The sequence below is a fragment of the Palaemon carinicauda genome, chromosome 3 (genome assembly GCF_036898095.1).
Source record: "Palaemon carinicauda isolate YSFRI2023 chromosome 3, ASM3689809v2, whole genome shotgun sequence".
Classification (NCBI taxonomy): domain Eukaryota; kingdom Metazoa; phylum Arthropoda; class Malacostraca; order Decapoda; family Palaemonidae; genus Palaemon; species Palaemon carinicauda.
This window is the reverse complement of record NC_090727.1, coordinates 201,634,408-201,652,879: the sequence shown is the minus strand read 5'-3', so window position 1 is coordinate 201,652,879 and position 18,472 is coordinate 201,634,408. Positions and strand designations below refer to the sequence as shown.

Sequence of the window (18,472 nt, the reverse complement as noted above, 5' to 3'; positions counted from 1 at the left end):
TAGAAGCGGTCTCAATCCCGATTTCCGAAAAGATAAAGTCTTGTCTGACTTGGTTGAAGGACAATATCAACCTAAGAGAGGGTCTTCCCCTGGCTGTTCAGACTCCCAACCACGTTCTCTTCTCGGACGCATCGGACTTGGGCTGGGGCGCGACACTGGACGGTCGGGAATGCTCAGGTCTATGGAACTCGAGTCAAAGGAGCATGCATATCAACTGCAAGGAGCTGTTGGCAGTACATCTGGCCTTGAAAAGCTTCGAGTATCTCCTTCGAGGCAAAGTGGTGGAAGTAAACTCAGACAACACCACGGCCTTGGCGTACATCTCCAAACAAGGAGGTACCCACTCACTGACGTTGTACGAGATCGCAAGGGACCTGCTCACCTGGTCAAAAGGTCAAGACATCTCCCTAGTAACGAGGTTCATCCAAGGCAACTTGAATGTCATAGCAGATTGTCTCAGTCGGAAAGGGCAAGTAATTCCAACAGAATGGACCCTCCACAAGGATGTGTGCAAGAGACTTTGGGCCACTTGGGGCCAACCAACCATAGATCTCTTTGCAACCTCGCTGACCAAGAGGCTTCCAATCTATTGCTCCCCAGTCCCGGACCCAGCAGCAATACATATAGATGCCTTCCTCCTAGATTGGTCACATCTGGATCTCTACGCATTCCCACCGTTCAAGATTGTCAACAAGGTACTACAGAAGTTCGCCTCTCACGAAGGGACAAGGTTGACGTTAGTTGCTCCTCTCTGGCCCGCGAGAGAATGGTTCACCGAGGTACTTCGATGGCTAGTAGACGTTCCCAGAAGTCTTCCTCTAAGGGTAGACCTTCTACGTCAGCCACACGTAAAGAAGGTACACCAAAGCCTCCACGCTCTTCGTCTGACTGCCTTCAGACTATCGAAAGACTCTCGAGAGCTAGAGGCTTTTCGAAGGAGGCAGCCAGTGCGATTGCTAGAGCAAGGAGAGCGTCTACCATTAGAGTCTACCAATCGAAGTGGGAAGTCTTCCGAGACTGGTGCAAGTCAGTTTCTGTATCCTCGACCAGTACCTCTGTAGCTCAAATAGCTGATTTTCTCTTATACCTGAGAAAAGGACGATCCCTTTCAGCTCCCACTATCAAGGGCTACAGAAGCATGTTGGCATCGGTCTTCCGGCATAGAGGCTTAGATCTTTCCAACAATAAAGATCTGCAAGACCTCCTTAAGTCTTTTGAGACCACCAAGGAGCGTCGTTTGGCTACCCCTGGATGGAAAATTTAGACGTGGTACTAAGATTCCTCATGTCAGACAGGTTTGAGCCGTTACAATCAGCCTCCCTGAAAGATCTCACTCTTAAGACTCTTTTCCTGGTATGCTTAGCCTCAGCTAAAAGAGTCTGTGAGATTCATGCCTTCAGCAAGAACATCGGATTTTCGTCGGAAAAAGCCACTTGTTCGCTGCAACTTGGTTTTCTAGCCAAAAATGAGCTGCCTTCTCGGCCTTGGCCTAAATCTTTCGATATTCCCAGCTTATCGGAGATCGTAGGCAATGAACTAGAAAGAGTCTTATGCCCTGTTAGAGCTCTTAAGTTCTATTTAAAGCGTACCAAACCTTTACGAGGCCAATCTTAAGCTTTATGGTGTTCAGTTAAGAAACCATCTTTGCCTATGTCAAAGAATGCTTTATCATACTTTATCAGATTGTTAATACGAGAAGCTCATTCACATCTGAGTGAGGAAGACCGAACTTTGCTTAAGGTGAAGACGCACGAAGTTAGAGCTGTAGCAACTTCCGTGGCCTTTAAGCAAAATAGATCTCTGCGAAGTATAATGGACGCAACCTATTGGAGAAGCAAGTCAGTGTTCGCGTCTTTTTACTTGAAAGATGTCCAGTCTCTTTACGAGAACTGCTACACACTGGGACCATTCGTAGCAGCGAGTGCAGTAGTGGGTGAGGGCTCAACCACTACAATTCCCTAATTCCATATCCTTTTAATCTGTCTCTTGAAATGTTTTTAATTTTGTTTTTATGGGTTGTCCGGCAGGCTAAGAAGCCTTTCGCATCCTGGTTGATTTGGCGGGTGGTCAAAGTCATTTCTTGAGAGCGCTCAGATTAGGGGTTTGATGAGGTCCTGTTGTATGGGTTGCAGCCCTTGATACTCCAGCTCCTAGGGGTCTGTCAGCATCCTAAGAGGATCGCGAGGCTCCGTAAGGAAGACGTACTTATAAGGCAGAGTAATCGTCTAAGTCGACTTCCTTACCAGGTACCTATTTATTTTGTTTTTGTTATTTTGATAACTTATAAAATGAAATAAAAACTCTTAGCTCATAAGATGTAAACATATTTAACTGGTCTCTACCCACCACCCTGGGTTTGAATCAGTTATATATTCACCGGCTAAGTTAAATATTTAAAAATGATATTTTAATTATAAAATAAATTTTTGAATATACTTACCCGGTGAATATATAAATTAAATGACCCTCCCTTCCTCCCCAATAGAGACGCAATGGGACGAGAAGAAAATTGAGTCTTTGTTTACATCGAGTTTGGTATCTGGCCGACAGTTGGCGCTGATGGGCACACCCGCAACCTGTGTAGCGATCGCTGGCGAGTTTTTTTTTGTACAGTTTTTTGTCTGTCGAGCAACAGAGTTGCAGCTATATATTCACCGGGTAAGTATATTCAAAAATTTATTTTATAATTAAAATATCATATTTCGCGATATCCCTGGTTCTTTTATTAGGAATTTTCGCTCCAGGAGTTAGAATTCTGGGTACCTTAAGGTAAATTCTCTGGGAATATCGCCGTAGTTATAATATACCCAAGGAAGCTACCCTTTAGGAACTTCCATCAGGACGACATGGCTTGAGCCCAAAATAGCAAACAACCAAATAATGTTAGGTTAGGTACTCCAGGGGCACTTGGATGAACACTGCTGGCGTGTTTTGAAAGGAGATCAAGACCACTTCGTAGTAATCTTAAGAGACATTAAACAAGTTTTTGTTAGTTAAATTTTGTTACTAAATTAGGACTTCAAATTGGCAGTATTGACATCCAAAGTTAATTCTGATTGTTTAAAGTGCATTTTATGGATTTTTCAGCAGGTTTTATAGAATAGAATAAAATAGTGTCAAGAAGTATGTCGTATCTATCCTCCTTTGAAAGGAATCACCTCATACCAGAAAAATATTGTAGGAATCACACTAGAGTAGAATTCTGATGGTAGGAATTGCACTATAGTAGCACCAATTTTAATGTGCTGGTACTTACTGACTGGTTTAAAGGTTTAAAGGCCACTCTTGAATAGCAGAGGCAAGGGACAGTGACATTACCATAAAAAGCAGGACAACGCCCTTAAGACTCACCATATATACAAATGATCAGTGCCCAACCCCCTCTCTGCCCAAACTAGGACCAGGACTAGGTAATGGCTGCTGATGACTCGGTAGGTAAACTTAATAGGCTCTCCCAAACCTCCCACCCTTAGCTCACAAGGATGGGGAGGTTACAAACACCAAAGGGACTAATGTGTTTGAACGTTACTTGAATCCTAGTCTGGCAATCATGAAGCAGACTTCTCTTCTACCTCTTGCCAAGAGGAAAGTAGCCTCTAAACAATTATAGTGAAGTAGTTAACCCTTTGAACGAAGAAGAATTGCTGGGTAATGTCAGTGTTGTCCGGTGTATGAGGACAAAGAAAAATGTGGAAAAAATAGGCCAGACTATTCAGTATGTGTAGGTAAAAGAAAAATGAGCTGTAACCAAAGAGAAAGGATGGAATATCTGGGAATGCTGATAGATACAACAGCAGCAAAGCCCTTTCCATCAGACAACCACGACAGTAGATGCAGAAAGGTAGAGCAACCTTTTTTCTCCTTATAGAACTACCGGTGCTATATTGGAAACAGCTTGTTCAACATAAAAACATTCACTGCAAGTTTAAAGTTCTAAATTTCCACTGATTAATCTAACTTCGGAAGTGAATACAAGAGGCCTGATTAAGTTGGAATAGTGAGTATAATTTGGCTAGAAACTATAAGGACTTCCTATTGGTTATGGGATTGTTTTAAAATGTTCCAGTGTAGGGTCTTTGTTTCTCATCAGAAGGCCAAACACCACAAGTATCTGTAAATAATAGTTGTTCCGTAACTGAAATACAAACCACGTTATTTACATGGGGTAATTACTTCGACGTAGCTGAATGACAAGCCATAAAAGTTTTAACGAGGGTTTCCTACCCCGCTGCTAGTTAGGGAGGGGTAGCTAGCTACACCCCCCTCCTCACACACACCGGTGAAAGGCTCCCTTTACTTTTGGCTCGGGTAGAGAACAGACCTGTCTGTGCTCTCCCTCGCTTTGACTGCCATAATTAATCTGTCTTTTTTTTGCTTTTTCTTTTCGCAGTGTGACTGAAGTTGCCCTCTGCCGTTATGCGTACTTGCCCTGGACTTCCTGGCCGCCCTTGTATGGCCCTTATGTCGACGGTCGACACGGATCCCCACACCTTGTGTCCTCACTGTAGGGGCCAACGGTGTGATAGTGGTAACGTATGTGGGAGAGGTTTGCCCGGCGCCGTAAGAAGAAGGCCAAAAGGGATCTTTCTCCTTCATAGGCTTCTCTGAAGAGAGAAAATTCCAGGACTACTTCTTCCGTTGCCCTTTCCTCCTCCGAAGCTCCCCCTCGAGCGGCCTCTTCCGAGAGGCTGGCGAGTGGTAGCGTAGACCGCTGTGCTTTTGACCGATCCCGGGGTGCGGGAGAGGTAGTTGCCTCCTGTAGCGAGGCAGGTTTTGTTTCTAACGATGATTTGTTGCAGCTTGGGGCTTCAGGGTTTGCCCTCCAAGGAAGCCCTGTTTGACATGATCAAACTGGGTGCAGCCGTCAAACAATCGCCAACTACAGCGGAAATAGATCCTCTGTCTGTGGTTGACGTTGTTGTGATGGAGACATCCCGTGGGTCTAGCCAAACTCACGTTCCTGTGGCTGAGGTAGCTGAAGGCTTAGACTCTCCCTCCGAACATCCTTCGAGGGAGGATCTAAGTCCCACGGTCTCTCCTGCCGGCGATTCTCCCCCTTGGGGGAGTTCGCTCACAGAGACTCCTTTTCGGAGGCCTATCGATGGTCAGCTTGCTGATTCCCCGGCCCCTCGTGGGCGTATAAGGCGGAAGGCTCATCCTCCCCCTCGCCGTAGAGGCCTTCCTTTCCCTTACAAGGGGGTTAAGAGGCGCCTCTTCGGCTCGTCGTCGCCACAATCCTCTGCGGAGGAGACAACTCGCCGTTCTCCTGTCCTGCCAGCTACCAACCTAGACCTCTCCGGGGATCGTTCGCGATCCCCTTCCGAGGATGGTCGTCCTTCGGGACATCGTGACCTGTCGCCCAGACCATCCACTTCAAGAGTTCGTGATGCGCGTGACGCGCCACCTGATACTGCCACTGCGCAGTCTCTGGGCCCTTCGGGGCTGCAGGGTCTTGAGCGCAAAACTGCGCCTCTTGCCCTCAAGCGCCAGGCACCGCCTGAGCGCTCGCCTGCTGATGATGCTGCTGTTCCTGACTTAGCGCCTCGGCGCTCACCCTCAGGCGTTCGCGCCTCCGTTCCTGTTACGCGTCAGGATCCCCCTGTGCGCCCACGCCCTTCGGCACCCCGGCGCCCTCCAGCAGTTTCTGAGGTAGCGCTCACCTGCGCATACGCGCCCAGTTCCTGACACGGCGCTCCAGCGCTCACCTGCGCATACGCGCCCAATTCCTGACACGGCGCTCCAGCGCTCACCTGCGCATACGCGCCCAGTTCCTGACACGGCGCTCCAGCGCTCACCTGCGCATACGCGCCCAATTCCTGACACGGCGCTCCAGCGCTCACCTGCGCATACGCGCCCAGTTCCTGACACGGCGCTCCAGCGCTCACCTGCGCATACGCGCCCACCGGTGCCCCAGAGGCCACCTGCGCCATCGCGCCCACCGGTGCCCCAGAGGCCACCTGCGCCGTCGCGCCCACCAGCAGTTCCTGATAGGGCGCTACTGTGCTCACCTGCGCATACGCGCCCACCGGTGCCCCAGAGGCCACCTGCGCCATCGCGCCCACCAGCAGTTCCTGATGCGGTGCTCCAGTGCTCACCTGCGCATACGCGTCCACCGGTGCCCCAGCGGCCACCTGCGCTCACGCGCGCCCTCCAGTTCCTGCATCGTCGTGCGTGGCCCAGGAGGTGCCTAAGCTGGCGCACAGGCGCCCACAGGTTCCTATGGACTCGTCTCGTCCGTCTGGGGAGACGCGTGACACGCGCCCACGCGCGGTTCCAGCTCCAGCGCCCACGCGCTCACCAACGCGCCCTCGCGCTGCGACATCTCAGCGCGTCGCCCAGGAGGCTCCCAAGTTAGCGCCCAAGTTAGCGCTCGGGCGCTCACGACCGCCTCTGGGCTCTTCCTCCAGACCGCGCGAGTTTGCATCAGATGCAACCGCGCACGACGCTCCGGTAACGCGCCCTGTTCCTGCTACACGGCCTGTTCCTGTATTCAAGGCGACCAAGGTAGCCCTTCAGCAAACACCAGAGCGTCCTCATCCAACGGCACGCCCTGTGCGGCCGCCGCAACAACGCTCTCCGGTGCGACCGCATCCTGATGCGCGCCATGCGCGCCCACAGGCGAGTATGGCGGTCTTATCCGACCAGCGCCAACCTCCGCGCCTACGCGCCATCCAGGTCGCTCACAACCCTGCTCCAGCGCTTAACGCGCCCTCGGCCAGTTCTTCCGAACACGCGCTCAGGCGCTCCCCGTTATCTCGCGCTTTTCGGGGCCGCACCAGGTCGCTGCGCGCCCGCGCGTGCGGCCGCCTCCTGCTCGCCACGCCCTCGCCTTCGCCTACGCGCTCTTGCGACCACGCTCCCGCTCCAGCTGCTGCGCGCCTGCGCTATCGCCAGCGCGCCATCGCCGTCGCTCCTGAATCCCCGCCTGCGCGCCCTCGCGCCCGCCCGCGCGAGTTTCCAGTATCGCGCCAGCCATTCACACGCGACCCTGACCAGGGCCTGGCTTACAAGCCCCAGCGTGAGCGCCGCCAGGCAGACTCCTCTTCGTCGCGTTCCCCTCCCCGCTAGCGCAGACCAGCGCGCTCGCCGGAGGAGGGGCGCTTCCCGGACAGGTCTAGGGACTCTTCTCTTTCAGCCCTGCAGTCAAACCCTCGTTTGTCGACTCCTCCTTGGGATCCCTCGATCCCCTTCCCTCCAGAGGGGGTGTCTGACAGCGCGACTGTCAGACAGTAGCCCTGGTTCGGCACCCTAGACAGAGCCCATGTGCAGGCTATTAAGCCCGCCCTCTCTGATTCGGGCCACGAACCAGCGGAAACTTCCTCCCCTCTGAAGAGGAAGAGAGGAGTCTCTCCCGTGGAACTTCCTCTGAGGCCTCTTCTGTCTCCGCGCAGATGCTTGCGCAAGGCTCCTTCACCCCCCCAGACCTTCTCGCCCTCCCTTGCGGAGGAGGATTACCCCTCCTCAGGAGAGTCGGATGAGCTGGAACTCCCCTATCGCACCAATGGGGGAGGCTCTGCCTCTCCCCGAGAGGTCTTCTCGTCCAGAGGTGGAGAAGAGCCTGCCCCCTTCACTGCTCGAGTCCTGTATCCCGTCCAGGAGGGAGCCTAAGGACTCTAAGACGATTCCCAAATCGTCAGCTAGGATCAGGCAGGAACCGTTTAGAGCCGTCGAGGATGTCCACGTGTCCCCCCAGGAAGAACCACTGGGGACGGCAGACTTCTCTGCCAGTCCTTCGGGAGGAGAGCACCAGGAGTCAGAACACGCGTTCTGGCAAGTCCTGACCCTCATGAGGAACCTTAATGGGATCCCAGATCCCGAGGTCCCACCTCGTGAAGGGAAGGACACGGTCCTGGACTGCGTCTACGGCACCCAGAAACCCTCTAGGGCCAGTGCAGCTTTGCCCTGGTCTCAGGGGATGAAGAGTGCCAGGGACAAGGTCGAGGGCCAGCTCTCTGAGCTTGCCTCCTCCAGCAGATCGAGTGCCGGTAATAAGCTCCTCCCTCCTCTTCAAGTCCACCAGAGGAGGTACTTCGAGATCCTTGAGGAGTCTTGTCTGAGTCTTCCCTTACACCACTCGTGGAAGAAATCACAGGGGGAGTCCCTCTCGAGAGACTCTCCAACCGGCACGTGTCCTTCTCAGCCACTGAGATCCTAAGCCAGGAGAAGGTCACCAAGTGCGCCATGCAGGCAACTTCGTGGCTCGACATCTGGCTGGGGTCTCTTGGCATCCTGGTGTGGTCCGAGGACCTCTCCAAAGAAAGCGCCAGGAAAGCGCTGGAAACCTTTCTTCTCTCGGGCACACGGACCATTGAGTTTCTGGCCCACCAAGTCTCGAGCTTGTGGGCCAAAAGGATCCTCAAGCGTCGGGACGCTGTGGCCGAGAGGTTCCATCATAAGGTGCCCAGTGCTGAGGCTAGCAGGCTCAGACACTTCCGTTCTCGGTAAGAGCCTGTTTGAGCCTAAGGACGTGGAGCTCACTGCTGAGAGGTGGAGGAAGTCCAACCAGGATTCTCTCATCCACAGGGCCCTGACATCAAGGCCCTACAAAACTCCAGCAGTCCAGCAGCCCCATCCGGCTAAGGACACAAAGAAGACGACCACAGCGAAGCTCATGGTGTCTAAGCCTTTTCCTACCAAGAGCAGAAGGGGCAAGAAGTCTTCCAGGGGAGGCAAAAACCCTAGAGGTACCAGCCGAGGCCGGAAGTGCTAGGGTTGGCAATCCCCCTGCATGTCCACCAGTGGGGGGATGCCTACAGAGTTGCGCGACAAGGTGGCAGCAACTCGGGGCGGATGCCTGGACGATCTCCGTGATCTCTCTAGGTTATCACGTCCCTTTCACAGCCTCTCTACCTCCCCTGACAGCGAATCCAGTGTCGTTGAGCTCTTTTGCCATGGGATCAGCAAAGGTGCAGGCCCTCCGAGCCGAAGTCCAGACCATGTTGGAGAAGGACGCTCTCCAGGAGGTTGTAGACGGGTCCCCAGGCTTCTACAGTCGACTCTTTCTTGTGAGAAAGGCGTCCATAGGCTGGAGACCAGTCATCGACCTTTCGACCCTGAACGGGTTTGTCAAGCAGACTCCGTTCAGCATGGAGACGGCAGACACAGTCAGACTTGCAGTGAGACCACTAGACTTCATGTGCACACTGGACCTGAAGGACGCGTACTTCCAGATCCCAATCCGTCCGTCTTCAAGGAAGTACCTGAGATTTTGCCTAGACAACAAGATCTACCAGTTCAAGGTGCTGTGTTTCGGTCTCTCCACAGCTCCTCAGTTGTTCACCAGAGTTTTCACCATCATCTCTTCATGGGCCCACAGGATCGGCATCCGTCTCCTTCATTATCTGGACTACTGGCTGATCCTAGCGGACTCGGAGGCAACTCTTCTTCGCCACCGAGACAGACTCCTCGAAGTTTGCCAGGATCTTGGGATCGTGGTAAATCTCGAGAAGTCCTCCCTGCAGCCCTCTCAGAAACTGGTATATCTAGGCATGCTCATAGACACCAATCTCCACAAAGCCTTCCCATCAGACGAAAGGATAGCAAGGCTGAAGAAGGTTGCGAGACCTTTCCTCAATCGAGAAGAACTCTCAGCCCAATCGTGGCTTCGTCTCCTCGGCCACCTCTCCTCCCTGACCCGTCTCGTTCACAACAGTCGCCTCAGAAAGAGATCCCTCCAGTGGCGACTCAAGTCTCGCTGGAGTCAAGGACACGACACCCCGGACACCTTGATCCCGATGGGACCTGCGGAACGGGCGGACCTCAGTTGGTGGGTGGCAGACGAGAATCTACGAAAGGGAGTGGATCTTCTCGTCCCTTCCCCAGATTTGATGCTGTTTTCGGACGCATGAAACAAAGGGTGGGGGGCCCACGTTCTGAGCCACAGGACCTCAGGCCTGTGGTCAGAATCAGAAAAGTACCTTCATATAAACATGCTAGAAATGAAGGCCATATTTCTGGCACTTCAGAAGTTCCACCAAGTCCTGGCGGGCCACTCTGTGGTAGTGATGAGCGACAACACCACAGTGGTGGCTTATATCAACAAGCAGGGAGGTACCTTTTCGGAACAGCTATCCCATCTTGCAGTAGAGATCCTGAGATGGTCCGAAGTCCACTCGATTTCACTAGCGGCTTGCTTCATTCCAGGCAAAAGGAATGTGCTCGCCGACAGTCTGAGCAGAGCGACGCAGATAGTGAGTACCGAGTGGTCTTTGGATCCTCAGATAGCCAACAAAGTCCTGACTTTGTGGGGTTCCCTGACTGTGGACCTGTTCGCTACGGCTCTGAACATCAAGCTCCCGCTGTACTGCTCCCCAGTCCCGGACCCCAAGGCTCTCTGGCAGGATGCCTTCCAACAACGGTGGGACAACGTCGATATGTACGCCTTTCCCCCGTTCTGACTGATGAGGAGGATACTCAACAAGACCAGAACATCGGTCGATCTCTCATTGACCTTGATAGCTCTGCTATGGCATCATGCAGAGTGGTTCCTGGACCTTCTGCAACTCCTTACGGAGATTCCGAGGGAGCTCCTCCACGTCACGAGCTACTCAAACAACCACACTCCAACATCTACCACAAAGCCGTAGCCTCGCTTCGACTTCACGCCTGGAGACTATCCAGCATCTCCTCACAGAGAGAGGATTTTCGCAACAAGTTGCGAACAGGATGTCTGGCCACCTGCGCAAGTCATCCGCAGGAGTCTACCAGACGAAGTGGCGAGTTTTCTGTGGTTGGTGCCGTGGAAGGGGTATCTCTCCCCTCGATGCCACTTTACCAGCAATAGCGTAGTTCCTCGTTTATTTGCGGGAGGAAATGCGCCTTTCAGTCTCGGCAGTGAAAGGCTATCGCTCAGCCTTAAGTCTTGCCTTCAGGCTCAAAGGAATGGACATTTCCTCCTCGCTGGAACTGTCTCTCCTCATATGGAGTTACGAACTTACCTGCCCTCAGTCGGAAGTGAGACCTCCTTGGAACGTGGTTCGAGTTTTCAGGTCTCTTAAGAGACCTCCCTACGAACCATTACGCCAGGCTTCTGATCGCCACCTTACCTGGAAGACGGTGTTCCTGCTAGCTTTGGCCTCGGTCAAGCGAGTCAGCGAACTTCATGGTCTCTCCTATGACGTCGCCCATTCAAGGGGATGAGGAGAGGTAACGTTCAGCTTCGTCCCTGAGTTTGTTGCCAAGACTCAGAACCCGGGAGTGCCGGACCCAAGGTTCGACTCCTTCCAGGTTTCGAGTCTCCGTTCTGTAACAGATGACCCAGACCATCTCCTACTGTGCCCAGTCAGGAGTCTGAGGTTATATCTTAAAAGAACAGATGCAGTCCGGCCCCAGGTGTGAGCTTTGTTCGTGAGCACCGGGGAGACGAAGAGGAGGGTCACCAGGAATACCATCTCGGCCTGGATTCGCAAGGTAATTCATCTGGCCTTGAATCCTGACCCTCCTCCGTCACGTCGCCCTAGAGCGCATGACGTCAGGGGCGTGGCTACGTCCCTGGCCTTCAAGAAGAACTTTTCAGTGACGCAGGTCTTGCAAGCTGGGGTGTGGAAGCGTCAGACCACCTTCACGGCCCACTACCTGCAAGACGTGACACACAGGAGGCTCGATACGTTCTCTATCGGCCTTGTGGTGGCTGCACAACAGCTGGTTTAACCTCAGGCTCATTATTGGACAAGTAGCAGAAAGTTGAGGGCATTGTTACCCGGTTTTAGTCTGTGTGAATGAAAAGATCTGTCTGGCCCTTTTCTTTTCTTCATCCTCTCCTCCCTGGGAGAAGCAGCATCCTGGGTCCTTTGCACAGCTGACCTCGAACCTCTGCAGGTAAGCCATGCTTCCTTGTGTTCCTAGTATTAAGTTGTAATACTGTCATGTCCCCATACCCTGACTAGGTGGTATTGGGAGAGTCCTAGCCTATATTTCCATCTGAAGAACTCCAGGTCAACTTCCTAGGACGAGTCACTGCTCACCTTCACACAGCTTACGTAGGCCGCAGCAGTCTTACAACTGCCAGTGAGGAGCAGGGACCCCCTCACCCCATGCGTTCGATCAAACTCGGGTTCTGGGTCCCCGGGCAAGCCAAAGCCAGTATGGCAGGGGACTTACCACCGTTCCTAAGGGTTAAGTCACCCCATGTAAATAGCGTGGTTTGTATTTCAGTTACGGAACAAATGACAAATTCGTAGATAATTTGTATTTTTCCTAACTATACAAACCTTAGCTATTTACAGTTATGTGCCCGCTAGCTCTGTCCCCCAAGATAAGTCCTACCTCTAAGTAAAGTGAGCCTTTCACTATTGTGTATGAAGGGGGGTGGGAGCTAGCTACCTCTCCCTACCCCCCGCTAACTTTTATGGCTCGTCATTCAGCTACGCCGAAGTAATTACCCCATGTAAATAGCTAATGTTTGTATAGTTAGGAAAAATACAAATTATCTATGAATTTGTCATCTTTGTAATAATGTTGGAAGACCCAGGCCTACATTGCAGTGAATGTTTTTATGTTGAACACACTAACGTAAATCTCTCTTCATAACATTGTTACTTATCTTGAAATATTTTATGTTCTTTATTCATCACTTGTCATATAGTTTATTCATTTCCTTGTCCTTTCCTCGCTGGGCTATTTATCCCTGTTTGAGCCCTAGTGCCTATAGCATCCTGCATTTCCAACTAGAGTTGTAGCTTAACTGGTAATAGTGGTAATGATAATATAAGCTATTTCAATGACTAGTAAGTAGTATATTAGGCTACACAGAGGGCTTCAACGAGGTAATCCCCTACCCCTTGTGGATTGGAACCGATCAACAAGAAATTCTCTCTCCCCCCTGAAAATTTATTGTTACTCTCTTCTTCGTTAAATTAGAATCTAAGATTTTTATATAAATCTGTTTACATATGTAATTAATTGGTATTAACAGATATACCCAAATCTTACTTGCATTTGATTAAAGATTCATTTATATATTTACCTCCATCTTTCCACAATTCTGAAGTTACTATTGCTGAGGGGTGTACCCAGCCAGGGGAACTGTTCAGGTGCACTAAAATGAACTCAATATTCTAAATAGATCAATCTTTTTAGTAGTGTAGTTGTATTCTTATTTGATTTTGGGTGTTTTTATGCAGTTCTTTTGATATCCAGATATTTGCTTTCAAGAAAATTAATCTAATTTTATACATGCATACTGAAGGTCCCCAACTTACAATCATTCGACTATCAAACATACAAAAATAAAAACACAAATCCAACTGAAAATAACAAAGATAAGATAAAGAAATACTTTAATAAAGCAATATTATATCATTTACTATAGAAGGAACATAGAGAGGAGATGTCCCCTTTTTTGTTTCATTTGTTTGTTGGCTACCCCCCAAAATTGGGGTTACCTTGGTATATATGTGTATGTACTATAGAAGCAAAATATTTATAATCTGATTCACAAGAAACACGACTTTATTGACTTTTGTAACTGGAAATCCTAGGCATGGGACCCAGGGTAGGCCTATGTAGGCCAAAATGTAACAAAATTGACTTACAAACATCTTGGAACCTATCAATTTGAAAGTTTAGGACCTGTAATGTACAAAATCTCTTCTCTTTTTGCAGCTCCTGTTGTCGTGAAGATGTTCCGTGGGCACTGATATACCAATTTGTTAGTGATCGACTGAGAGCTGTGAGGCAGGATTTGTGTGTCCAAGGAGTGAAAAATTTAGACTGTATTAAGATACATCTTGCCTCTGTCAGGTTCCATGTTTATTCACATTACAGGTATGTTTGTTCTTAACGAATAAGAAGAGTTTTATTTGCTTTACTTACATTACATTTTCTTCCATAGAATTATTGTAATTCCATGTGTTAGTTTTTCCAAATTCTACTCTACAATGATATTCGTACTTTTCCGTTGTCATCTTCAGTGTGAAATTATTTTAACAGAGATTATGGTCATTCAATATCACTGTAAAATGTGGCTGAATTGCTGCTAGTCAATTTTTGTTTTATCAATCTCAACAAATTTTCTTTTATAAATGGAGTAAAGAAACAAGTGATTTTTAAAAGAAGAGAGAGAATATGTATATATATATTCATTGTCTCTGAAATATATGGTGGAAGTTTATGAAATAGATTAATAGCTTTCATATTTAAAACATAAATATTTTATTGTTACTGAAGTATGATTCATCAGTGTGTTTTACATCATTGTTTATGTTTTGTAATCTAGTTTGAATCCAGCTTGATGGTTTACCTTGTTTACAGGATGTGTGAACATGAACTTGCAGATTTTGACCCCTACTTGAACAAAAAAATGTTGCTAGAAACTTTAACATTGATTTTAGCCCTTTATCGAGATTTAGATAAGGAAGCCCCTGATACAAGAGAAGAGTATCCAGAACCACAGTTTGAAAATGATGAAAATTGGACTGAAGAAGAGAGCGAGGAAAGCGAAGAAAAGATCACGAAAGACTCCCAGACAAGCGAGAAGAATTTTAAAGAAGAAACGACTGCTGCAAGTTTAAGTACAAAACTTGGAGACTTAGAGTTGCAAGAGAGGGATGGCGAGGGAATTGAAAGTGAGAGCTTTGTACCTGGATGCTCCTCACAGACTGACCAAACGAATACCGAGTCAGAGTCAAGAAAAGTTTATAAAAGTATTGAATCCTACAGCAGTCGAGAAGAAGCAGAAGCTTTTTACATCATCGTGAATTTTGGTAGTGAAGATGCCCTTAGTCATGCTCTCACATTACCAAAACATATTAGGTAAAGTATATCTTTTTTACACTATAGATGTAAGACAATATTTAATTTAATGTAAGACTTTTTTTGCCGTCTTAAGACTCCTTGCTGCTGGTAGGAGGGACGCTGGTGATTGGTACAACGCCTGAACATACACTTCCGTGATCTAAAGCGATGTCAGACAGGGTATTCGATCGGGACTTCAGTCTACCCCAAAGCCAAAGCAAGTCCTTCAAGAGAAGGCAACTGCTTACCCCACACAGAAATTGGAAAAAGCATGTTAATAGTAAATGTATATATTGCTACCATTTTTATTACAAATTGTTACTGTCAAATGACTTAGCAGTTTTTTTCAGGATTTTCTGACTGTTAATTTGAGACTAGTACCACAGACATTATGTCCATTTTGCTTACAGTTATCAATAATCAAAGTTATCTGTGTTCATCTGTTCTCTGAAAACTAATCATTTTAACTATAGAATTATCTCCTTAGGTACTTGACAGCTCTCTTCTTCTGTTCCCTGACCTAATCCAGATCTACGTGGATACAAACTTGAGTCATTCATATGGGGTTACTACTAGTCATGTTTTCTTTCTATAACTGGTTAATCAAAATTTTGGTTGATGGCGTCATGCTTTGTGCAGCACATGTGCAAGGAGCAGGAGGGAGCTTGCTCACAGCATCTCTTCATAAGACTGCTGGTCAAGCCTTTTGCGTTCATCTTGTTTACCCTCTTAGTGTTTAACTCTCTTTACTTGTGTTTTATCCTTAATTCACAGTCATTTGAATGACTTTGTAAAGTGTGAGTTACTAGTGAGTTCTTATGTCCAGCAAATCTAACTGTATGTTTTTGCTCAGGGTGGGATAGCAACAATTATGGCGTCCTTATCAGCTAGGCTGACATGGACACACACCTTTTGTATCCCTCTTTCTTAGACAAAAAATGTTCTAGGGAATATCCTTGCAATTATTAAAGGGAGTGGTCCATCTCTCAATGGGAGAGTTATGTTTCTCGTGGCAGTAAACCTAAGGAGATTTCTACGTTGCTGAGTCTCCTCACAACGGGAGTTGGAGAAGAACCTCCCTTCAACTTTTCATGTGAATTACGTGAGACCCTATCTTCGAGCAACATTCAGAAGTGTTGATTACATACAGCGAGACTTGGAGGAGCCAGGTCACAGCTCACCATTCAGGATGATGAAGAATGAACTGGAGTGTTCTATAAGATGCTCATGATGGAGGGAGCCTAGAGTTGAGAAAGGTATTCCCTTAAGTCAAGAAGCAACAGTGTTGGAAGAATAAAGTTTTCAATTCCCAACACGTTCTCAGGAACCAAGTTTGCCACATAACTATGGGGTCATGAAGATTAGATCTCTACATAGTTTTGAGAGAGCCTTAGAAGCTTATAATAGGGGTGGCCAGACTGTGTCAGCTGTGGCCACGCTCCAAGGCTTCCAAGAACTATGAATCTCTTTAAGCTCGTCCTTTCCTTCCTTACCCATGGCAATCAGTTGAGTAGGAGATTCACCGATACATACACTTGTCAGGATTCAAGCAGGACCATTGTCCAGCCATCTCAGCGTGAGATGACGTCATCACGCTAGTCAACCTTGCTGCTTGTGAAGATTTTTATTCACGCTCAAGACAAGCCTACAATTCATCCCAGGATATTCCCCACAAAGACAAATCATATGCTAGCCTTGGGCATGAGTACTTTTTCCCGCTCCACAGTAAGACTGAGGCATCCTACAGGGAAAGTTCGGGTGGTGGACAATATCATGGCCTCGTGAACCTAATTGATGAGCATAGAATGATTGTTTAATCGGGATTCCCCATCATGGTTCTTGAAAGGTGAAGGTAGGAAAAAGCCTTTTACCCTACGCCTCCAATGGAACTGCAGTCTTGAGTTAAGAGTTAATCTGACCAAGAGATGTAGACAAGGTCCACATCGAAGATGGAAAAAGCTCCTTCCAGGCAACAAACCTTTTGCTCATAATGTACCAAATCTGGAAAAAGTACATTCTGAGGATGAACATGATGGATGGGAAGCAAGTTTCCTCAGAGCTACCTCCTCCCTTTTATCTAGCCATAATGTACTTACAACTGAAGAAAAGGAAGACATTTGAGATGGATTAGATTTTAATGTTAAACTTAGACACGTGGAATAATGCTAAACCAATGGGGTCACCTCTGTTAGTGCCCACGCTAACCCAACAGAAATTAATCCTCTGAGTTATTAGTTTGGTGTCAGTAATACCTCAAGTTACATAAATTGAGAACCTCATCCTTCACCTGGGAAATATGACAGTCTCCATAGAGAAACTTGTCATTGAGGACGAAGCAGGAGACAAGATATAGTCGCAAGCACAGAATCGTGAACTCAATAACTGCCCAAAACTCTTGAGCTGAAGATATGATAAACCTATTATTTGATATGAAGAATTCTCTTAGAGCCAGCAGGTCCCCAGGGTTTCCACTGCTGGTTCTCTCTGAGAAGCGAAATTTATTTACCCCCTTGGGAACCTTTTAGAACCCATACTGTTGCTAGAGAACTTGGCTAACTTAGTGCCGTCCTTCCAAACAGAGGACGTAACAGCATTCTCCTCGTTTTTTTCAGGACTAGAAATCAGGGGTATGGAAATAGTGGCTATGGCCACGATCTATACCTATTCATGGCTCGACCGTTGGTCTAGAGTAATATCCCACTATATGACTTAAGAAGATCTTAAATATTGTAATGCCCTACGGAAATTTGAAGATTTGTCATGAGCAGGGTCAGAAGCCCTAGAATTCCTGTTAATTCAGACCGTTCCCCCATTGGGGAACTGTGTCCTGAAAAGACGTGACGCACTCTTTGCCAGATGCTCAGAACAACTGTCGCCTGGAGAGGTGGGAAGCTGGGGTTGTCGCGGGGTTTGAGTAATGCCTCAGGTAGGGAATGTATCCATTGGCTAGAGAGAGTGATGTGATTTTTACATAGTGATATAAAAACAGATTAAAATAGCTCTTACACAATGGGGAATAAAGGCTAGAATCCCAAAGACTTTGCTGTTTGGCTGAAGAAAGGACTAATACAAGGGAGAGGGGGAGATTTTTTAATGACATTTCCGGAGTATGAACTGTTTTGTAATATGTTATACAGGTATTGTTAATTATTATTATTGTTAGAATTATTAAAATTATTATTATTAATATTTGTAAATGATGTATCCGGACGTCATTGTCTGCATCTGTATGAAACAACGTCATCGTACCGAAGGGGTTAAAGTTGAACGTCCCACCTCAACCAGCCATCTCAATCCTGAGTCGAAGGTCAAAAGTGAATAGTCTTCGACAGGCGTGTGGGTCGGGCCCACGCTTGTGCACCACCTGTTGCTAACTACCCTGTCAAAGAATTCTACAGCCGTTCCAGTTCCGCTAAAGACATTTCCTATTTTAAAGAACTCAGATTTCTATTGCTAGGAACAATACCAATTGCTTTTACAAATTTTAAATGTTTTAGAGTAAAATCTCTTTTAGTAATTTTCATTAGTAAATATTTTGTTTTATTTTATTATCATAATTTTTATTATTAGTAGTAGTATCATACAGGACAGTATCATGCTATTGCTATAGTAATATACAGTAAAAAGAAATTGTAATTTTAACTCTGTAGTTCACTGCAATACATCACATTTAAAAGGCTTATACTTACTGTATATGAAAGGTGGTGATATTAATAGTGCTAGTTTAAGATATTGATGT

At 47.7% G+C, this 18,472-nt stretch overlaps 1 protein-coding gene across 1 annotated transcript in view; it reads left to right on the top strand.

Moving 5' to 3' along the window:
- Window positions 1-18,472, top strand: part of LOC137638850 (uncharacterized) — a 55,704-nt gene that overhangs the window by 24,601 nt on the left and 12,631 nt on the right. Inside the window, exons 4-5 of the mRNA XM_068371263.1 lie at window positions 13,603-13,764; window positions 14,251-14,751. Coding sequence (XP_068227364.1) covers window positions 13,603-13,764; window positions 14,251-14,751 — 663 coding nt within the window. The remainder of the gene's footprint in view (window positions 1-13,602; window positions 13,765-14,250; window positions 14,752-18,472) is intronic.